At 38.4% G+C, this 18,241-nt stretch overlaps 3 protein-coding genes across 13 annotated transcripts in view; 1 reads left to right on the forward strand and 2 right to left on the reverse strand.

Annotated features, from left to right (window-relative positions):
* Nf1 (neurofibromin 1) overlaps positions 1-18,241 on the forward strand; it is a 232,041-nt gene that overhangs the window by 164,655 nt on the left and 49,145 nt on the right. The window lies entirely within an intron of this gene.
* On the reverse strand, positions 216-17,458 carry Evi2b (ecotropic viral integration site 2B). Of its 2 annotated transcripts, XM_021231140.2 has the most exons (3): positions 17,328-17,458; positions 9,428-9,522; positions 216-1,958 (listed from the first exon to the last, which is right to left on the reverse strand). In XM_021231140.2, exon 3 carries the CDS (start codon positions 1,941-1,943, stop codon positions 579-581), a length of 1,365 nt encoding a protein of 454 aa, XP_021086799.1. In that variant the 5' UTR covers positions 1,944-1,958; positions 9,428-9,522; positions 17,328-17,458; the 3' UTR covers positions 216-578. The 2 variants fall into 2 exon arrangements, with proteins under 2 accessions (XP_021086799.1, XP_040605196.1); XM_040749262.1 differs by lacking the exons at positions 9,428-9,522; positions 17,328-17,458 and adding an exon at positions 7,505-7,523.
* On the reverse strand, positions 13,525-17,464 carry Evi2a (ecotropic viral integration site 2A). Its single transcript, XM_013118334.3, has 2 exons — positions 17,328-17,464; positions 13,525-14,797 (listed from the first exon to the last, which is right to left on the reverse strand). Exon 2 carries the CDS (start codon positions 14,781-14,783, stop codon positions 14,106-14,108), a length of 678 nt encoding a protein of 225 aa, XP_012973788.1. The 5' UTR covers positions 14,784-14,797; positions 17,328-17,464; the 3' UTR covers positions 13,525-14,105.

The raw sequence follows: 18,241 nt of genomic DNA on the forward strand, positions 1-18,241 counted from the left end.
CCTCATTTTTTCAGGGTAAATGTTCCCCAGCACAGCACTCTGATTTCATGTTTTAATATGGTTTTGTGTCTGTACGTTTCCAGTAAAACCAAAACTGTAAATGACTTGTTCTTAGACATGTATTTTAGTCTTTCATCTCCATAAATTGAAATATTTAGTATTTGAAGTATTAAAACTTAGACTATTTAAAATGTCTCATTTTACTATACCCAAAATTTTGAGATGGAAAAATAAAATTTTATTTAGTCAACACAAGTTTACATACAGCTTTTCAAGGGGAAAATCTATTGGGTAACAATAAGTACATATATACTACATGTTTCCAAAATGGTAACATTATTGATGTATGTATCAGTCACATATATAAAAGGTGCTCTGCTTTAAGCATAAGTTCTATAGCTGATAATTATACCACTGTAATAATCTACCCAAGTACATGGGCTTCACTAAGGTATCAGGTAATTCCTAAACAGAAGTCAGTCAGCTGTCACTTGTCATGTGATGTGTGCCCTACCGTGATCAGGACCAGGATGGAGTTTTCTCAGACTAAGGGACAGACTAGAAAGCAAGCTGTCACTTTACAGCAGCTCTGGAGGTGGTGGTGGCAGGGAGTCAGTGAGATCCTGATGGAAGTCAAGAGTAGAGAACTCCTGCCCTTGAATCTCATGGTTAGACTCTTGACTGTTTATACAATCTACTGCTGGCAGAGGCAAATTAGAGTTAGGGGGTGGTGGAAATGGCTGTTTGATATTGGAATTATGATCTTCACATGCTTGATTTAGATTATCTGGAGATGATTGGAAATTGGTAGGATCATTTGGTAAAGGAGATACAGTTACCATTGTGGGCCTGTCAGATGGGTTCCCATCCAGATCAAGAAGGGGAGGTGGCAGGGGCAGGTCTGCATCATCTGAAGAAGACACAGCTGTACCAATTGTTGACCGATCAGCACTGTCTTCTGATACACCATTTATTTGATCTTTTATACTCTCAGCTTTGAGGTTATTGGTATCATTGATGTGTTCACTTGATTCAAACAGCTTAACTTCTAAATCATCTGCTAACAGTGTGCTTTTGCTTGGTTTCCAAGTCATAAGTGAAACAACTGATGTGCGCTTTGTGGATACTTCACTCTCTCTAATGTTATCCATACACATGTCTGGTGTTTCTCCATCAGCGAATGGAGACCTACCCGCCCAGTTTTGATCATTTAAAACTGGTTTCCTCAAGTATTTCCATAATATAATCATGAGTATAGCTACCAACATAGAAATTATTATTGCACCAATTATTATGGCAGCTAGTGCATTGTGGTTGGTTTTATGTGCAGTTCCTTTGCCACTCATTGGTTCTGAAGTGAACAATTGTGTGTTCCTTGATGATTTGCTAGTCCTAGGTGAGTAAATAGTTGGTGTTGGTTTTATGGGTAGATTATGAACAGTCTGTGGTACTGGTTTTCCAGAAGGGGTAGGATCAGGTAACCGTGGCTGTTGTGTGGAAGTATAGACAAGAGGTCTTGGTGGTTGTCTAGTGGAATTATGAGTAGAAGGTGATGGTTGATTGGCCAAAGTGGACTCAGGTAGTGGCATTTGTGGGAAGGAGTTGTTGACTGTTGATATTGCATGTCTGGTGATGTTATAGACGAGTGGTCTTGCAGAAGTATGCAATACTGGTACTGTAGAAGAGACATAAAGAGCTGTTGTTGGTTGTCCAGGAGTGATTTTGGCAGGCAGTAATTGTCGTCCAGAAGAAATATTGACTTGTGTTGTTTGATTTAAAGCATTCTCTGTTGTGTTTTGAGAATTAGTTGCAACATATAACATTGATGATGTAAGTACAGTAGGCTGTGTTTGATGCTCTGTTGTAGTTGCTTCTGTCTCTGAGAAAAATGTATTGTTCAGGTATTGACAAAGCAAAATTAAGATGAAATACTTGGACTCCATTTTGGAATGTTTCCTCTTTATCGGTGATTTCACGGTGAAAGAATAAAAAAAGAAAGAGAGAAAAGAAAGACAACTGTCAGCTAATGTCTAATTACATTTGACTCTTTATGGTTAGGCATTTGGTTAGTATTCACTCTGGTTTATACTTGACAGAATGTAATATTCCAATTTATAGTACAGCGTTTGAAGTTCCTGGGAAGAAATCTTTAATTCTTTTATAAAATCCCACTCAACCTTGCAAGTCCCTCTAGCTTCCCTAGGTTCTACTCCTTTGTTTCTTATCTTCTCAAGTGTGGAGGCTCAACCTGCTGGGACCATGTGCTCTCTCATCTGTTCCTAGGAATAAGCGGGTCTGCCTCTGCTGAGAACACCAGTGACCATGGTGCCTTAAACTATTGTCTTTACTTTTTTCTCCTGTGCTCTCTGTCCACCACATTTGACCTTATTGACTACTCCTTCACCAACATTTCAGTAGCTTTTGTAATACAGTCTTCCTTTCATGCCAAGTTAGTCATATCTTTTTCTCCTGTCTCCTTAATATAGATACTCAGTATTCAGTCTCCCTCTACCTTTCACTTTTCTTGATTCCTGGTTCTGTAAGTTTCCACTCTCACCCTTGTGCCATAACTACCAAACCTACACACCCAGCCTACAACTCCTTTGTTCTGAGTCCATTTATATAACTTCTATAGTGGACATTTCATGTGTGTATCTCATGACCACGAAATTCAGCATATTTTTAAAAAGAGACTTCCCAGCTGGCATGGTAGTGCATGCTTTTAATTCCAGCAGAGGCAAGCAATCTCTGTGAGTTCAAAGTCAACCTGGTATATATAGTGAGTTCCAGGATAGCCAGAACTACATAGAGAGACCCTGTCTCAAAAAAAATAAAATAAAATTATAGTAATTTGATATTTCCTCATACTCAGTAGATGAACAGAGGAACTCTCTTGACCTGGGAGGACTTTGGGAAGGTTTCCCAGAGATGTTGAAGCAGATCTAAGTCTTAGACTACTGTAAGAACCAGTTACGCACATACATTTCCCAGGCCAAAAGACCTGGCACAATATAGGCTTGGCAGCTGCCTTTTTGTGGGATGTGCTTGATGCTGAAACTTGAAGACTTAAGTTCTAAAGTTCCAGTTGTACACTGTACGCTTAACTCTGCATGTAAGGTCACTTAATTTAACTGTTTTCAGTTGCCTCACACTTTATAGTGAGCCCAGTGCTGGCGTTGTCAGCACTGAGTATAATGGGCTTGTTGTGGACATCACCAAACACAGTATCATCTGTCTTAAGTAGCAGTGCTATTTTTAACATTAAGGAAAGGAAAGTCTCAGACTGTTAAAATACAAGTTGGTATATATAAGAAACTAGTTTTTCCCTGACTCCGAAGGTATAATAAAAGATTTTGGCAATTTGAGTAGTATTTATTTCCTTATCCACCTTACCATTAGTATAGTAGATAATGATAAATGACCCCTCCCTCCCTCCTTTCCTCCTTCCTTCCTTCCTTCCTTCCTTCCTTCCTTCCTTCCTTCCTTCCTTCCTTTCTTTCTTTCTTTCTTTCTTTCTTTCTTTCTTTCTTTCTTTCTTTCTTTCTGTCTCTTTATTGTTGTTTTTGTTTTTTAAGAAACTGTCTGACAGTGGAACAAGTATTCATCCCTAGTGCCCATTCTCCATGGAGGGACACTCTCTCAGCCTAGATACACAGGGGAGGGCCTTGGTCCTTCCCCAAACGAAATAACAGACATTGATGATCCCCTATGGGGAGGTCGGTGGGGGGCATAGAAGAATGGGAGGGAGAGGGAACTGGAATTGATATGTAAAATAAGATTGTTTCTAAATTAAATAAAAAGAGAAAGATGTTAAGAGAAGCTTTTTCTTTTGCTAGCCGCTTTGGTTTATCCCCCACCAGTCGCCTGGGCTCTGCCGCGCCAGCCTGGTTCTAGATCCGCATGAGTCCCAAATAAACACACAGGAGGCTATATTAATTATGAAGCTGTTGGCCTTGCTTGTCCCTTACTGGCTAGCTCTGCCTTAAGTAATTACCCCATAATTGTTAATCTAAGTATGTTTCTTACCGGAGAATAGTTCCCGGCGTCCTACCCCCATGGCGTCACATGTTGACTCTCTTGTGTTTCCCCTTCCCAGAATCCTCCTCGACTCCTAGTCCCTCCTATCTAGGTTTTCTATTGGCCAGACAGTACTTTATTGACAAATGCACAGGCAAATAACAGGACTTCCCCAACAGAAAGAGAGAGAGAAACTGTCTCCCTGTGTAGCTCAAGCTGGCCCTGCACTTGAGATACTTCCTCCTCAACTTGCTGAATGCTAAGATCACAAGCTTGAGCCAGAAGGACTCAGACTTACAAGAAAAAAAAATGGTTTTTTCTTTGTCTCTTCCTTTGTATTTTCTCTCTAATGCTTGAAGCCTAATATTTAAAAGAGCTCTGTTTGAATTCCCTTGCCTGGTGCTGATTATAAAACATACATGATCTGGTTGCTGCTTCATGTAAGGACTCACTGTTTCTGTCTAGAGAAAACTTACAGACCAAGCTTAACTTCCTGCCTGCTTCCTAAACATTAAATCATGCCATTTCTCACTGTCTTCTGCTGTGCTCTTTTTGCCCAGTCCTCTTCCTTGTTGACTATATGTTTGAGCCTGTCTCCCCCCCCCCCCGCCCCCCATGACAGGGTTTCTCTGTGAAGCCATGGCTGCCCTGGAACTTTCTCTGTAGATCAGGCTGGCCTGAACCCGTCTTCATCTCACAGACCTCAATTTAAATTCCCCTCTTAAGCCAAGTTGTCTGTAACTGACCACAGCCACAAATAGCTGCTCTCCGAGTCTTCCTTGTTCTTACTGACTCACTGCTCTCTTGGGATGTACCCTGCTCTTGCTTCTCTTTGCCTAAGTAATCTGTTCTTACTGACTCACTGCTCTCTTGGGATGCACCCTACTCTTGCTTCTCTTTGCCTAAGTAATTTGTTCTTACTGACTCACTGCTCTCTTGGGATGTACCTTACTCTTGCTTCTCTTTGCCTAAGTAATTTTGATGGGTTTTTTTTTATTATGTTGTTTCACATTTTCTATTATTATTATTATTCCCATCACTTCAAACAAGATTCTTTTTTTAAAAAGTCTATGAAGGTGGAAAGAAACAAAAGAAGAAAATACCTATGAAGAATATGCCATAAATTTGTGATTTATATACTTTATTTCATTTTATCTTCACAAAGAAGCAAATTGGAATGAGTTGAGCAATTTGTCTTGGGTGTGACTGTTAGTGACAGCCTGAGAATTTGTACCCAAGACCGTGATAATCTTAAACCTGCATTTTTTTCTGTTCCCCCATTGTCTCATGTTTTCTTATGTTGATTCCCCTATACCTTCTAGTTTAGTTTCTCAATAAATATTTGCTGGGCCTCTTGGTCCTTTGCCATTTCGCATTTGTTTGTTTGTTTTGATTTTTCGAGGCAGAGTCTTGCTTGTCTTTGAACTCACTCTGTAGACCAGGCTGGCTGGAACTCACAGAGGTGTGACTACCTCTGCCTCCCAAGTGCTGGGATTAAACGTATGCACCACCATCACCTGGCTCACTTTTGTTTTTTTATTAAGACTTCTACCATAATATAAGCAGAGATGGTAAATTTTAAGTAAATCCTGATTTTTATTCCTTTTTTAAGACTCTTAAATTGAAGTTTTTGGCATGGATGTGAAGATCTGACTCATCTAGATGGTCATCTCTTGTGCTGTTCCACACAGTCATTTTTATAGGTTACCCAAAAAAGGCTTGCTTAGAAAATGATGTTCAGGGTTTCATTTTGTAGATGTTTTTAGAAAATGCTTTCCAAAGCAACCGAAGATATAGGCCGTGAATTGTCTCTAGCTAAAAATGTTTCCTCTTTTGTAACTTTGCTTAAAATAAAGAAACCATACGGTTCCCCTTTTTAGTTAGCTGAAAAGGGAAATAGAGGAGAACCAGCCAAAACAGGAGCATAATTATAAAACCCAGTTTGGTTTGCAAGATCGCATTTTGATAGGTTCATCACTTCTCATGTCAATAGGAAGTTAGAAACTTCAGGGTTGTGTTTCCACTTGTCAGCGATAGTAAAAGCAAAACCCAATTTTCAAATACCCTGCCACTTCCTCCTGCTCATCACTTAGCTGTGTACCCTCCTAGAATCTGCTGCAGCAGAATACTAGAACCCGTTAGAATCTTACTACAGAAGTTCAGAATACTCTATAAAAGAAGCATCAAGACAAAAAGAAGAAATTTAAGATTTAGTAATTTTGAGGGAGGGGAACCTGACTTTTTTCCAGAGGTGTTAGAAGTCAGTGTTATTACTTACCTATAATACATGAAATTATTAAATGTACTTTCTAACTGTTTAACAGCATATGCCTATTTCTGCAGAGAAAGATGGTGGTCAGCTAAATTTAGAGCAGGGGATTAAAGGGATAAAATTAGGATAGACAGGAAATGGAAATGAAAATATTTAAAAAACCACTAAAGAGAAATTTTACAAAAATTCTAGGATACAGCAGATATGTGGAAAAGGATCAGTATATTAGAAAAGGTATTGAAGAAAAAGAAATAGTTGGAAATGGTAGCTACTTATCAAGAAGTTACTGAGAAGACTGAAGTAGGTAAAATGAAGCTGGGGAGAGATTGACCTGGGTAAAGAGGTTGTTGGGAATTGTCACTCCCTGTCATTGGCCTCTGTGTGGGTACGAAGAATTAACAAAAGGGAGCTGACCATCCAGGTCATTCTAGGATCCCTTGTCTGCTGCAAAGGTCCTTAAGATTTCTTTCATCCTCACTTATCCTGACACTACCCAAAGTATTGCCTGCTATCTACAGAGAACATATGCACAATCTATATAGGACTTTTCTTGGAAATTCTTTAATCTGCTCAGGAAAATCCAGATTTCCCAACTTTGTTATAACAGCATTTCTCTTTATATTTTAGATTGCACCTGACGTCTAAATCTATTATTTTCTTCCTTTGTTTTCCTAGAAATTTATTTTTTAAAATGGAGAATGTCCATTGTTTTAGTGAATCAGTATTTTAAGCACAATTACAATGAAGAAGGAGCTCCCTGCTATTAAGCATGTACTTGTCGCATGCTGGCAGGGATAGGAGTGTAGGTCAGTATTATGGGATTGCCTATCATGCACAAGGTCCTGAATTTGATCCCCAGTGCCACAGAAATACCTGAGTAAAATGAATGCTGTTAAATTGACCATGATAAGAAATTTTAATAAGGAATCAGTGAACTTTGACAAATATTCCTTAGGAAAAAAAGGCAAGTATAGATAACTGAGTCAAAAATTTTGTCTTTCAACTGTGCATGGTGGCTCAAGTCTTTAAGTCCAGCACTAGCAGCAGAGCCAAGTGGATCTCTGAATTTGAGGGCAGTCTGGTCTACTTAGGGAGGTCCAGACCAACCAAAGCTACATAGTAAGACTCTGTCTCAAATAAGCATACAATATACTGTGTGTTTCAGTTGTTTTGATGTAAGAAAAGTAAGCTATAGCTGGGTGTGGAAGTGCATACCTTTCATTTCTAGAGGCAGAAGGCAGATCTCTGAATTCAAGGCCAATTAGGTCTGTTTGGGGGTTCCAGGCTAGACAGGAGTGAAACCTGCCCCCCCAAAAAACAAAAACAGCAAGAGAAATAAATTATAAGAGATATAAGAGATAAATACATAGTGTTAGTCTTATCTCTAACTATTGAAACTGTAAAAGGAAGAAGTCAGAAAAGAAATCAATCTTGAATTCAAAGTAGTGTTTTTATGGCCATCTTTAATCAGTGATAATAGCTACCATTACGAACACCCAGAAAGTTCCTGGCTAATAGGATCCATTTGAGAGAGAGGGAGGGAGGGAGGATAATTGGCTAATGTGGCAAGCTGTCACAACTCTAAGCAGTGGCACTAATGCTTCTGTGACACGCCGAAGCCTTTGATGGAGTTAGGGATGAGAAAGGCTTTGTATCCAAAAGAGACTCTTGTAATACAGTCTCTGGTACTGTGTAAGTAACTTTAGGAGCTAGGCTTACATGAAGGATAGGAAAAGAAATACCAGAAAACCCACATCAGTTGCAAGCAGGGGTCTGTGTGAACAGTTAGGAGTTTTGAATGGTTAGCATGATAAGCTGTCATAATTGCAGTTAATTGCGGTATTTTAAAGATTGAGCCTTAAAAGTCATCAGGTTTATATTTAGCAAGTTCAAAATTACTCACATGATACTTCCAAGTAGAATTATGTAGGAACTAGTTGAAAACAGAAACTGTTAAACTTGAGACTTAGTCCTGTTTCAGACAAATCTGAGCTTTAAAAGATCTTTATTTCTTAGCTTAAAAAACAAAATTCCTACCAGACTGCTTAAAGGGAAAGCTATGTTGTTGAAGTGTTGAAATGGGGTCTACCCACTTCCAACATAGTTTTCCTTAGGGTTACACATCTATGGAAGCTCCATGCTATCTATCTATCTATCTATCTATCTATCTATCTATCTATCTATCTATCTATCTATCTGTAGTTGCCCCCATTTATTTACAAGGCAAGTATCGTTTGTATATATTGACAAGTTCTTACAAAATGTCTTTTCTGTGCCTGGTTTTATGTTTTATATTCTTCACTAAAAGGTCAGTTCAGAGTATGTAGTTATGCACATGAATGATGTGAATATTCACATACCCATTTTATCATAATAGTTTTGTCTTACGGAGCTTTTTAGATGAAATATAATAGTTATATGTCATAATTATTACTTATACATAAAATTCCTTCTATATAAAAATACATAATAAGTATCTATCTAATTTCAAAACAAAGGTGACCATCAAAAGGGATAAACAAAAAAATAATAATAATTTAGGCCAGGCATGGTGGTGCATGCTTTTAATCCCAGTACTTGTGATGTAGAGACAAAAGGGTTTTGCATTAGAGGCCAGCCTGGTCTACATATAGAAACCCTGACTGAGGGGAATAAATTGATTAGATAATTTAAATCTATATGAGTAGAAAGTCTTTATAGAAACTACATTAGACTCTTTTTTTCTCCTTTGTGATAATGGGGCTCAAACCCAGGGCATTACACATGCTGGACAAGTATTGCCACTGGCCTGTAGCCTCAGTCTTTAGAATTGTTAAACAATATTTTAAAGATTTAAAACTCAGTCAATGCCCATAGAATTTATTTTTAACTCTTAGCTTTTTAAAAATTATTAAAGTAATGTTAACAAATATTTTGACTAAGTAAACTTCGAAGGGCTGGTAATATTAAAACATCGATGGAAATCTTTGAGACGATATAAATTTTTAAAATTCTGTATAGCAGAGCCACAGAAAAGCTTCTGTAGACATCTTTAAACTGTCAAGAGCTGAATTCTACTGTAAAACCTAAAGATATTTTGGTTTTTAAAATAAATTATAAGCAAAAATAAAAAGAAATGTCTGTGTCAGTTGTTCTTACCTGATACCTTCTTTCGTAGAATGTCAACTTTTGTTATCCCAGGGCACGTTGGTGGTTCAAATTAAAAATGGTCCTCTAGCACACTGAAATGGTTTCTGTGCAGCGGAGGAAGTTTATCAATAGCAGTTGCAGGAAGTGCAATAAGCCACAAAATGACTAAGAAATGTACTCCTTCAACAGAGCTTATTTTGAAACATAAGCTATATAACTTAAGTACTTTTAACTGATGTTTGATTCATCTCCAGTCGTGTGATTCTATAATCTAAATACTTAGGATGCAGTCCTGCTGAGGCATTACTATTCTAAGGAGAGGTTTATGGCTGGTAGTATCCAAAGGGAGATTTCTTAGTGGAAGAGGTGAGTGATGTTTATTTGTATGTATGAGACTTTGTGTGTAACACACAGTACTAAAATACTAAAATACCAAAATCAAATTGTTGAAAATTATCCAATTATATTTTGGTTTGTGCTCTGCCTATACCTTACTTGGGTGTTGCCAACAAGGAAGTGATATTAAGATGCACTGGTCACCATGTGAGGCTTCATCTCAACCAGTATTCGCAAGTAAACACCACTCACTAGACAACAGCTCTACCACTGTGCTCTTTAGCCCCATTGCTTCTTTTACAAAGAAGATCTATTTTAATTTTTATGTGTATGTATGCCACTTATACGTGTAGGTGCCCTCAGAGACCAGAAGAGGATGCTGGATCCCCTGAAACTGAGCTGGTCTTGGTTGAGCTTCCTGGACACAGGTGGTGACAACTGAACTCAGGTCCCATAGAAGAACAGCAAGCACCCTTTACCCCTTTATAAAGTTATCTCTCCAGTCTTCAAAAATGTTTTTAAATAAGAAATTTTAAATGAGACTAGGCAAAGTAATTCAAGAGTGTGAGTCTCTCTGAATGAAGTTTCCCTAAGCAAGTCTTCTCCTAGCCTCTTCCCTATCTGAAAAGTAGGGATTTAAATACATGTAAATGCCTCTGAGGTGGGAAACTTTCCCTGGTCACTGCCAAGGAACATGGATTATTATGATAAAGTTCTTAACTTGAAAAGACTTAGAACTTGGTACAGAAACAATAATAGAATGTAGTAAAAATGCTATAGTGCAACCTTTTTGATTGGGAGCTAGAAAGCTTGTTTATTTTTGAGACAGGGCATCATCATGTAACTAGACTGGCCTTAAATTTTCAGTCTCCTCCGTGCTGGGGTTACAGGCTTGTGCCCCCAACACACCATGTTGTTAAGCTTCTAATTTAGTTTTTGTTTGTTTACTTGTTTGTTTGTTTCGGAGACAGGGTTTCTCTGTGTAGCTCTGACTGTCCTCCCAAAGATCTACCTGCCTCTGCCTCCCCAGTGCTGGGGTTAAAGGCATATGCCACCACCACCTAGCCTAATTTAGCATTTTTAATTTACTTTTAAATCTTTATATTAAATTGGTAATCATTATATCTAGGAATAGAAAATAAAAGATTGTTTTTTAAATAACTTAGGAAATTTTGAAGCTGTAGACATCTTTTAACCAGTTTTTCATAAGCTTCTATTAGAAGGCATCATTCTCAGGAGATATGATTAAAAACTAAGTATTGTGTAATACACCTTAAATATTCCTGTAATACATAAAAGTATTCTGTTTTATTTGACAGTATTTGACTAATATGTTTAATATGAAAGTAGTTTCTTAGCCGGGCAATGGTAGCTCACGCCTTTAATCCCAGCACTTGGGAGGCAGAGGCAGGCGGTCTCTGTGAGTTTGAGACCAGCCTGGTCTACAAGAGTTAGTTCCAGGACAGCCTCCAAAGCCACAGAGAAACCCTGTCTCGGAAGGAAGGAAGGAAGGAAGGAAGGAAGGAAGGAAGGAAGGAAGGAAGGAAGGAAGGAAGGAAGGAAGGAAGGAAGGAAGGAAGGAAGGAAGGAAGGAAGGAAGGAAGGAAGGAAGGAAGGAGTTTCTTAGTCAATTTTTTGTCCTTAAAAAAAGATTACTTTGTTTTAATTTCCTCTGACAAGTATTTGTTTATAAGAGTTATCTCAAGGCGATAACTGAGTTACCATTCTGCCATCCAACCTCAAATATTTAATTTGTATAAAATGGGAGCATTGCCTATAGTCATTTCCAATCTGGGCGGTTTTACTCTTGAAAAGACAACCAGAATCTGGCTTGATGATACATGCCTGTAATCTCTGCACTTGGGAGGTAGAGCAGGAGGCTCAGGTGTCTTAGAGATCATTAAACATGGTAAGTTTGAGGCTAGCCTGAGTTACAGGACACCCTGTCACAAACAAAAAAAACTGAGTCCCCCACTTACCCACTAAAAGCAAAAGAACTAGAACAAAGAAAATTAGAGGTAAAAAGACAGTTGTGTACCCTGATCTTCGTGAGTGTTTCTCATGCTATGCTTTTTCATTTTGGTGACATTTTGCTTTATCTGGTGTAATGTCATTATGACTGTGTAGGGGATGAGGATGAGGGTATTAGTAGTAAATTGCAAAGAAAGTAGGTATCAGTAGTTAAGAGCACTGGCTGCTCTTCCAGAGGACCAAGTTCAATTCTAACACCCACATGGCAACTCACAACCATCTGTATCTCCAGTCCCAGAAAGTATCTTCTTGCCTCTGTGGGTACCAGGCACACATGTAGTGCATAGATACAGATGAGGGCAAAACACCAATATACATTTTAAAAAAAAGAAAGAAAATAAACTTTATATCATGTGCCTCTTAACACACGGTTCATTTAAAGATGTAACCTAGATGTTTAAAGTCACATATCTTGACAAAAGTGAATGTGATAGTCAAGGATAATACCATCTAAGTATTTAGGAGAAAATACCCAGTACTTGACATGGAACTCAGACCATTGTAACTGTAATCAAAAGTAGGGGATATGAATTAGGTATTGGTATTAAATTTTTAGAAATTTGATTCTAATATGTTTTCAGGGTGAATCATTAATCAAGAGGTGAATGTTAAGGGGCTGGAGGGATGGTTCAGCAGTTAAGGACACCTGCTGCTCTTACAGAGGATCCGGGTTCTAGTCTCCACATCCACTTGACAACTCAGCTGTTTGTAACTACCGTTCCAGGGCATCTGACACCCTTTTCTGGCCTTCAAGGGTAACTGTGTGCACGTGGTTTACAAGCATACATGCAGGCAAGACGCATGAAATAAAAAATAAATAAATAAATGAATCTTTAAGATAAAGCTAGTTAAGGGATGGGACTTCTTTTAAGTGTTAAGTGAAGCCTAGTTATTAATTGACATACCCTTTTTCAGTTTGAGTGTACACTTAGAAAGTTTCTCAAGTCAATTTTTGTGATATGTTTTATTGAGATGAAGGACTTGACTTGAATGTCAGTTGTTATTTTACTTGAAGCCAGTTTTTTTCAAAGCTTAAGGAATTACCTAAAAAAAATTACCTTTTTACAAAATGTTATCGAATGCATGTGCTCCTGCGCGCGCGCACACACACACACACACACACACACACACACACACACACACACACCTCACATCTCTCTATTCATGCTGCTCTTGAGAATAAAAATGAAAATTGATCATTTTTAAGTGACTTGGCATCCTTACAGCCTAAATATTGACCAACTTTAAGACATATGTTATGTTTTGTTGTTGCTGATGCTTGAAATGGTCTCACTGCGCAGTCCAGGTTAGCCTCAAACTCAGAATCCCCTGACTTGAGCTTCCCAGCTGTTAGGATTACAGGTATGTGCTACCACACTTGCCCAGTGCTTGTTGTTAATCTTCTAGTAAGCAGTATGTATATAAAAGGTAAATGTTACTCTTTTTTGTATTATTTTATGTATGTGGATGATCCCCTGGAACTGGAGTTGCAGCCATCTGTGAGCCTTGTTTGAGTGCTGGGAAGAGAACCTGTGTCCTTTGGAAGAGCAGCCAGTGCTCTCACTTCTGAACCATCTTTTCAGCCTCTTCAAATGATACTGTTAAACACTAAAACATTCTTATATTTATGTGTAGCCTTCTATTGTAGTTGTGAATCTCATCTATTTTAGTTGTGTTGTTGTTTTTCTTATTTTTATAGTATATTCTAGAACAGTGTAAATGCAAGATACATGGTCAGGTTTGCTGTAATTTTTTTCATTTATTGTACAAAATTAAGCTTTAGTTTATTATTTATAGTAGAAAGGCACATTTGTCTCGTGCCATATGTAAAGGTAAAGAGAAGTAGCCTAAGGTTAGCTGTGCTAAGATTCAAACTGGTATGGGTTCTATCTCATCCAGTGAGAATGCACCATTGCATTACTCAGTTGAATTATGGCATTGTGGCATCTGTTTGGCTCTTAGGACTTAGTAGAACTCTTCCAAGTTCAAGTACATTCATACAGAGGTCACCTATTGCCAAACAGGAATATTTATTTAGTTACCTCTTGTTATTTCTTTTTGTTGTTGTTATTTCTATTAGTTTCCTCAGCTGCTGTTTTATTTACTTTTTTTAAAATTTGAAATGTGAAACAGAAATGAAGTTTTAAGTAACTTCAGCAGGCATACATCTCCCTTTCTGTTTTCTTTGATACTAAACTGCATGTCAGATTTTTGATCAGACATCTGAACAAACATTGCTGTAAAATACCACCAGCCAGCTTTATTTTCACCCAGCCTTCCTCATTGCTGCTTTGCGTTTCCCTTTCCAAAAACGCGCGGCCTAGTTGAGTTTTTCAGTTCCTTCTTCGTGCTTCCTTTCCCTGGTAGCTGTGAGCACAGCAGTAGATTGCATCAGGAGCTTTGGGCCTGTGAGCTCTTTTGCTCTTTTCCAAGTGTCCGATTCAGCAGTCCAGAGCCCACTGCTTGCCAGAAAGTCACCATTACTCCTAGGCTGGCGCTTGCATGCTTGTTTTGACCTTCTAAGAGACGAGACTTTGTTTGCCAGAACCACAGTTGATAGAAACAGAAGAGTACAGATAAGAAAAAGCACGGCAATTACAATTAAACAAATTAGCATGGCCATGTTGCTGTTGTTTTCCTCACAGACATCGTTTTTAAAAATTTCCCCATGAGTTTTGCTTGTGCTTTGAGTGATCTCTGCAGTTGGAGAACTGTTTGTGAAGACCTGGGGCCCAGAGGGCTTCGGGGTAGATGATACAGTGGGAGATGATGCAGGCATGTCTGTAGAACTCACTCTGTGATCCACTGCAGCAATTACAGGGTCTGTGCTCTTCTCACTGTGATGTTTGCTTGTGCTGCTTTGATTAATGGAGCCCCAAGCAGTGATATTGTTAGCCCACATATGTGTATGGTTTGCTTTTGTTCCTGGAGACAAGGAACACGCTGTTGTCATTAGGAAAACAAGATACAGGTACTGTCCTGTGTGCTCCATGCCCATGGGTATACTGGTATCTGTTGAGACAGCAATATCCATCATTAGTTTGTGGAAGAATAGTGACTCATATGTGGAGTAATTGTAGTGCTGGGACTGCACTTGAGATAACACAAAAAATCAGAAATCCATGTGTACCATTTGCTGTTGGATTCTTCCCAACTAAAGTTTTTTCTTTTATTTTTAACTGAATTTCCGTTCCTGTTCTTAGATAATATATAAACATTTTAATTTTGTTGTACAATTTGAAGCTGTAAGTTAGCATTACAAATATGTCTTAACCAGTTTTCACTGTGTACCATAGCTTTACATATCTTCCTATTAAGGATACATCATAGGCCTCAGTTTGGAGTCAGCTGCTTCTGCTTTGTGCTTGTGATTCCTCATTGAAGGCCCCTTCTTACTGAAGTGTCCACCCTCTGAATAGCACGTCCTCGTCTTGTAGTAAAGGAGAACTTGGCCTAGAAAGTTTTGTTTCAAGTATAAAAAGAAGTCACAAGTGGCTTTTTTGTGGAAGAGGGGTGACTGTTTGGTAGAGACTGGAAGCAAGTGTACTTCAAGTTGGAATTTGAACTGTTGTTTGGCCTTTCCAGTTGTGCCATTAAAACAGTCTTAGGATCTAGTCCTAGTGTTTGTGAATGCACCGTCGTGTGCTGATTTCTCCTCTACCACCTTAGTTGACAATGACTTTCCATATAGCAGAGGTAGGCTTGTTCTCTCAACCTAGAACTCGAGAACAAAGATTTCTTCTGTTCTCAAAGTTCCTCAAAAGACAGTCACCTTTGTTGTCATTTTATAAGTGGCATTCTCCCCCCACCCTCGTTTTGACACAAATCTATCAAAGAAATTATAAAGAAAATTCTTTTAAAATTGGTCATCAGACTATTGGGTTTTAGAGAACACAGTGGCCGGCTGTGAGCAATTCATCTTAAAATTAGAAGGCTGAAATCCAACAGCCAGGATATAGCTGTGGGGTAGTGCATGCCCAGCACTCACCATCCCTCCCAAAATTTGAAATTCAGCTTTGGACTCAGCTTCCAGAAGCCAGTGCATAAAAGGATCAAGTCTGTTCTTGGTTCCTGTTATTGGACATCTGTTTAGAGATCTCACTGGGGCTGTCGTGTCCGCCTCAGTTACAGCTCACTTAGCAAGAGACATTTAGCACCTTTAGTGAAGTGAGGTGTTTCTTTGCTTTAAAAGATTAGCCTGCTTCTGCCTCCTGAGTCCTGGGATCAACGGCATTCATGTTTGCATGTGTGGCCAGGCCCAGCTGAGGTGTTTATAATACTATGGCAGTTCTCCAAAGCAGCTCTTGAGCAGTATCTTACTCAGAGCATAAATGTGAGGAGACTTAGAGCAAACACTAGATTGTTCTAACACATAATCAATAAAGTTGTCTTGTTAAGAGTCCTGTGTGTTATAGATGTTATTTTCAAACTTGAATGTGTGAAGGAGTCTTTTTTCAGGTCTAGGGTAGGGCCTGAGATTCTGCCTCTAAACCACTCCAAGTGGCACAGATGCCACTCTGCCAGTCATACTTGAGCAGGGAGGTTGCTATGGGATGGTATATGCTATTAGACAATATCTGAATGCTAATGAGACACAGAAATGAAGACTAACAGTATTGAGTTGCACAGACAAAAATAGCATATAGTAAATGATGCTAATTGTAAATTAACTTTGGATTAATAATTTATACTGTGTGGAGGGGGGAAAAAACAAAAGAAATTCTGTGTTCTGGGATCCAGATCACTTTTGGGATTTTGACTATTAGTAGACGTTTAAAGATACAGTACACTGACTTTGGGTAATAGTATTCAGCCTCAATCTTGAAGTTGAATGATGGGATACTTTATGAGTTGTTCACAAAAAAGCACTTTAAATTGGGTTATTAAGAAATGTCCATCAGTTTATACCAGAGTAGATTCAATGTTAAAATGCTAAAAGTATGTTTATTCTAATGACATTAGTTCATTCACAGTGCAGTATACATCACTCTGTTCTACATGCTAGCAGTGTACCACGGGACAGATAATAGGCCTGCTGTTGATTGTCTTCAGCCAGATGTGCTGCCATGTCCCAGTAAACAAGATGCTGACAAAATGAGTCTTTCTCTAGCTACAAATGCCTGAGAGCTGAGGACCTTTCCAAATCTCCACTTTATGTACTGGAGACCAGGTTGAGTTAGCAAGGTTTTGGCTCTCTGGTTTTGTTTTTTTGTCTCACCATTTTTAGTCACATTTGTAATGCCTAAGCTCTAGCAATAAGAAATGTATTTCCCTAATTCAATAAGGAAACCAAAAAAAAAAATCAAATGAAGCTTTTTAACTTATTTGAGTCCATATTCAGGTCCTTCCTGGTTCTGGTTTAAAACTTCATTTTAGTAGTTATAATTTTCCTAGCTCTAATTGCTTATCCTGTTTACATTATTTTTCATAGTAGGATAGAAAAACATAACGATTCTACTTAGATTTATACATCTTTGAGAAAAACTAATCTGAATAAAGTTATGCGTGAAAAGGAATAAGAAAAGCCACATGTATGACCTACCTTACAAAATGCTCTGCCACAACCTTTATTTAATAAGCCACTTCTTTTCTTCTTTCCTTACTTAAAGGAGAATAAGTTGGAGACTACGAAACTGAAATCTGCCGTTTTTTAAGAGGATGCGTACAGCTAGCTTTCCACTTTTAAAACCAAACCACAGATGACACATTTCCTTTCCGCTGCAACTCAAACACATGTCATGCGGGAAGGCAAAAACTCCAACTGCTCTAGTTGGCCACTGGGATGACAGGAGGCTTTGTCAAGCAAATCTCCACCCCCAGAATGGGGAGGGTTTTCCACTTCATTTCTTTTGACCTTTGACTCATTCCTTATGCCTGCTATCTGCTTTTGAAATTAGTATTATTCAATGGAAGTTATGTGATGACATCTTTAATGTGGTATTGAAATCATTTTTATACTTTTTTATTTTATACCACAGACAGATTTAAAAACATAAAGTGGAGTCCTTGCAGGTATTTGTTAGATAGGAGAATCAGTTGACATTTCAAGCTGGAAACTGCAACAGTGGTTTGGACCAGAGACTGTTTGCAGGGTGTAGTATGTGCACAAGTCCCTCTGGCATCACCTTAGATTAGACATGTCTGGAATGGATCATGTTGTCTTCTGCAAAGACAGCTGTCCCTAATGAGCTCCTTGGCTCTGTAGATTGCAGCAGAGACCTGGATTACAACAGATCCTCTCAATTCATACCACACTTTGGAGCCTTTCAGATTCTTGATTTACTTTTAATTTTAATGCCACTATAGTGATGTGCCTAGACTACTAAACATCTGTACTAGCCCCAAGCATTTCATGTATCTTAGATATAACTGTTTGATCATATCCCTCTTTTTTTTCCCCAAATGAGCACCACACTAACCAACTGAGTTAACTGGACACTTCCTCATTCCTTAAAA

This window comes from Mesocricetus auratus, unplaced genomic scaffold (assembly GCF_017639785.1).
Source record: "Mesocricetus auratus isolate SY011 unplaced genomic scaffold, BCM_Maur_2.0 Super-Scaffold_100007, whole genome shotgun sequence".
In the NCBI taxonomy this organism is placed as follows: Eukaryota; Metazoa; Chordata; class Mammalia; order Rodentia; family Cricetidae; genus Mesocricetus; species Mesocricetus auratus.

Excerpts from the sequence above, each read along its gene's own strand:
- Evi2a (XM_013118334.3), bottom strand. The coding sequence starts at position 14,783 with ATGGGCATGGAGCACACAGGACAGTACCTGTATCTTGTTTTCCTAATG.
- Evi2b (XM_021231140.2), bottom strand. The coding sequence starts at position 1,943 with ATGGAGTCCAAGTATTTCATCTTAATTTTGCTTTGTCAATACCTGAAC.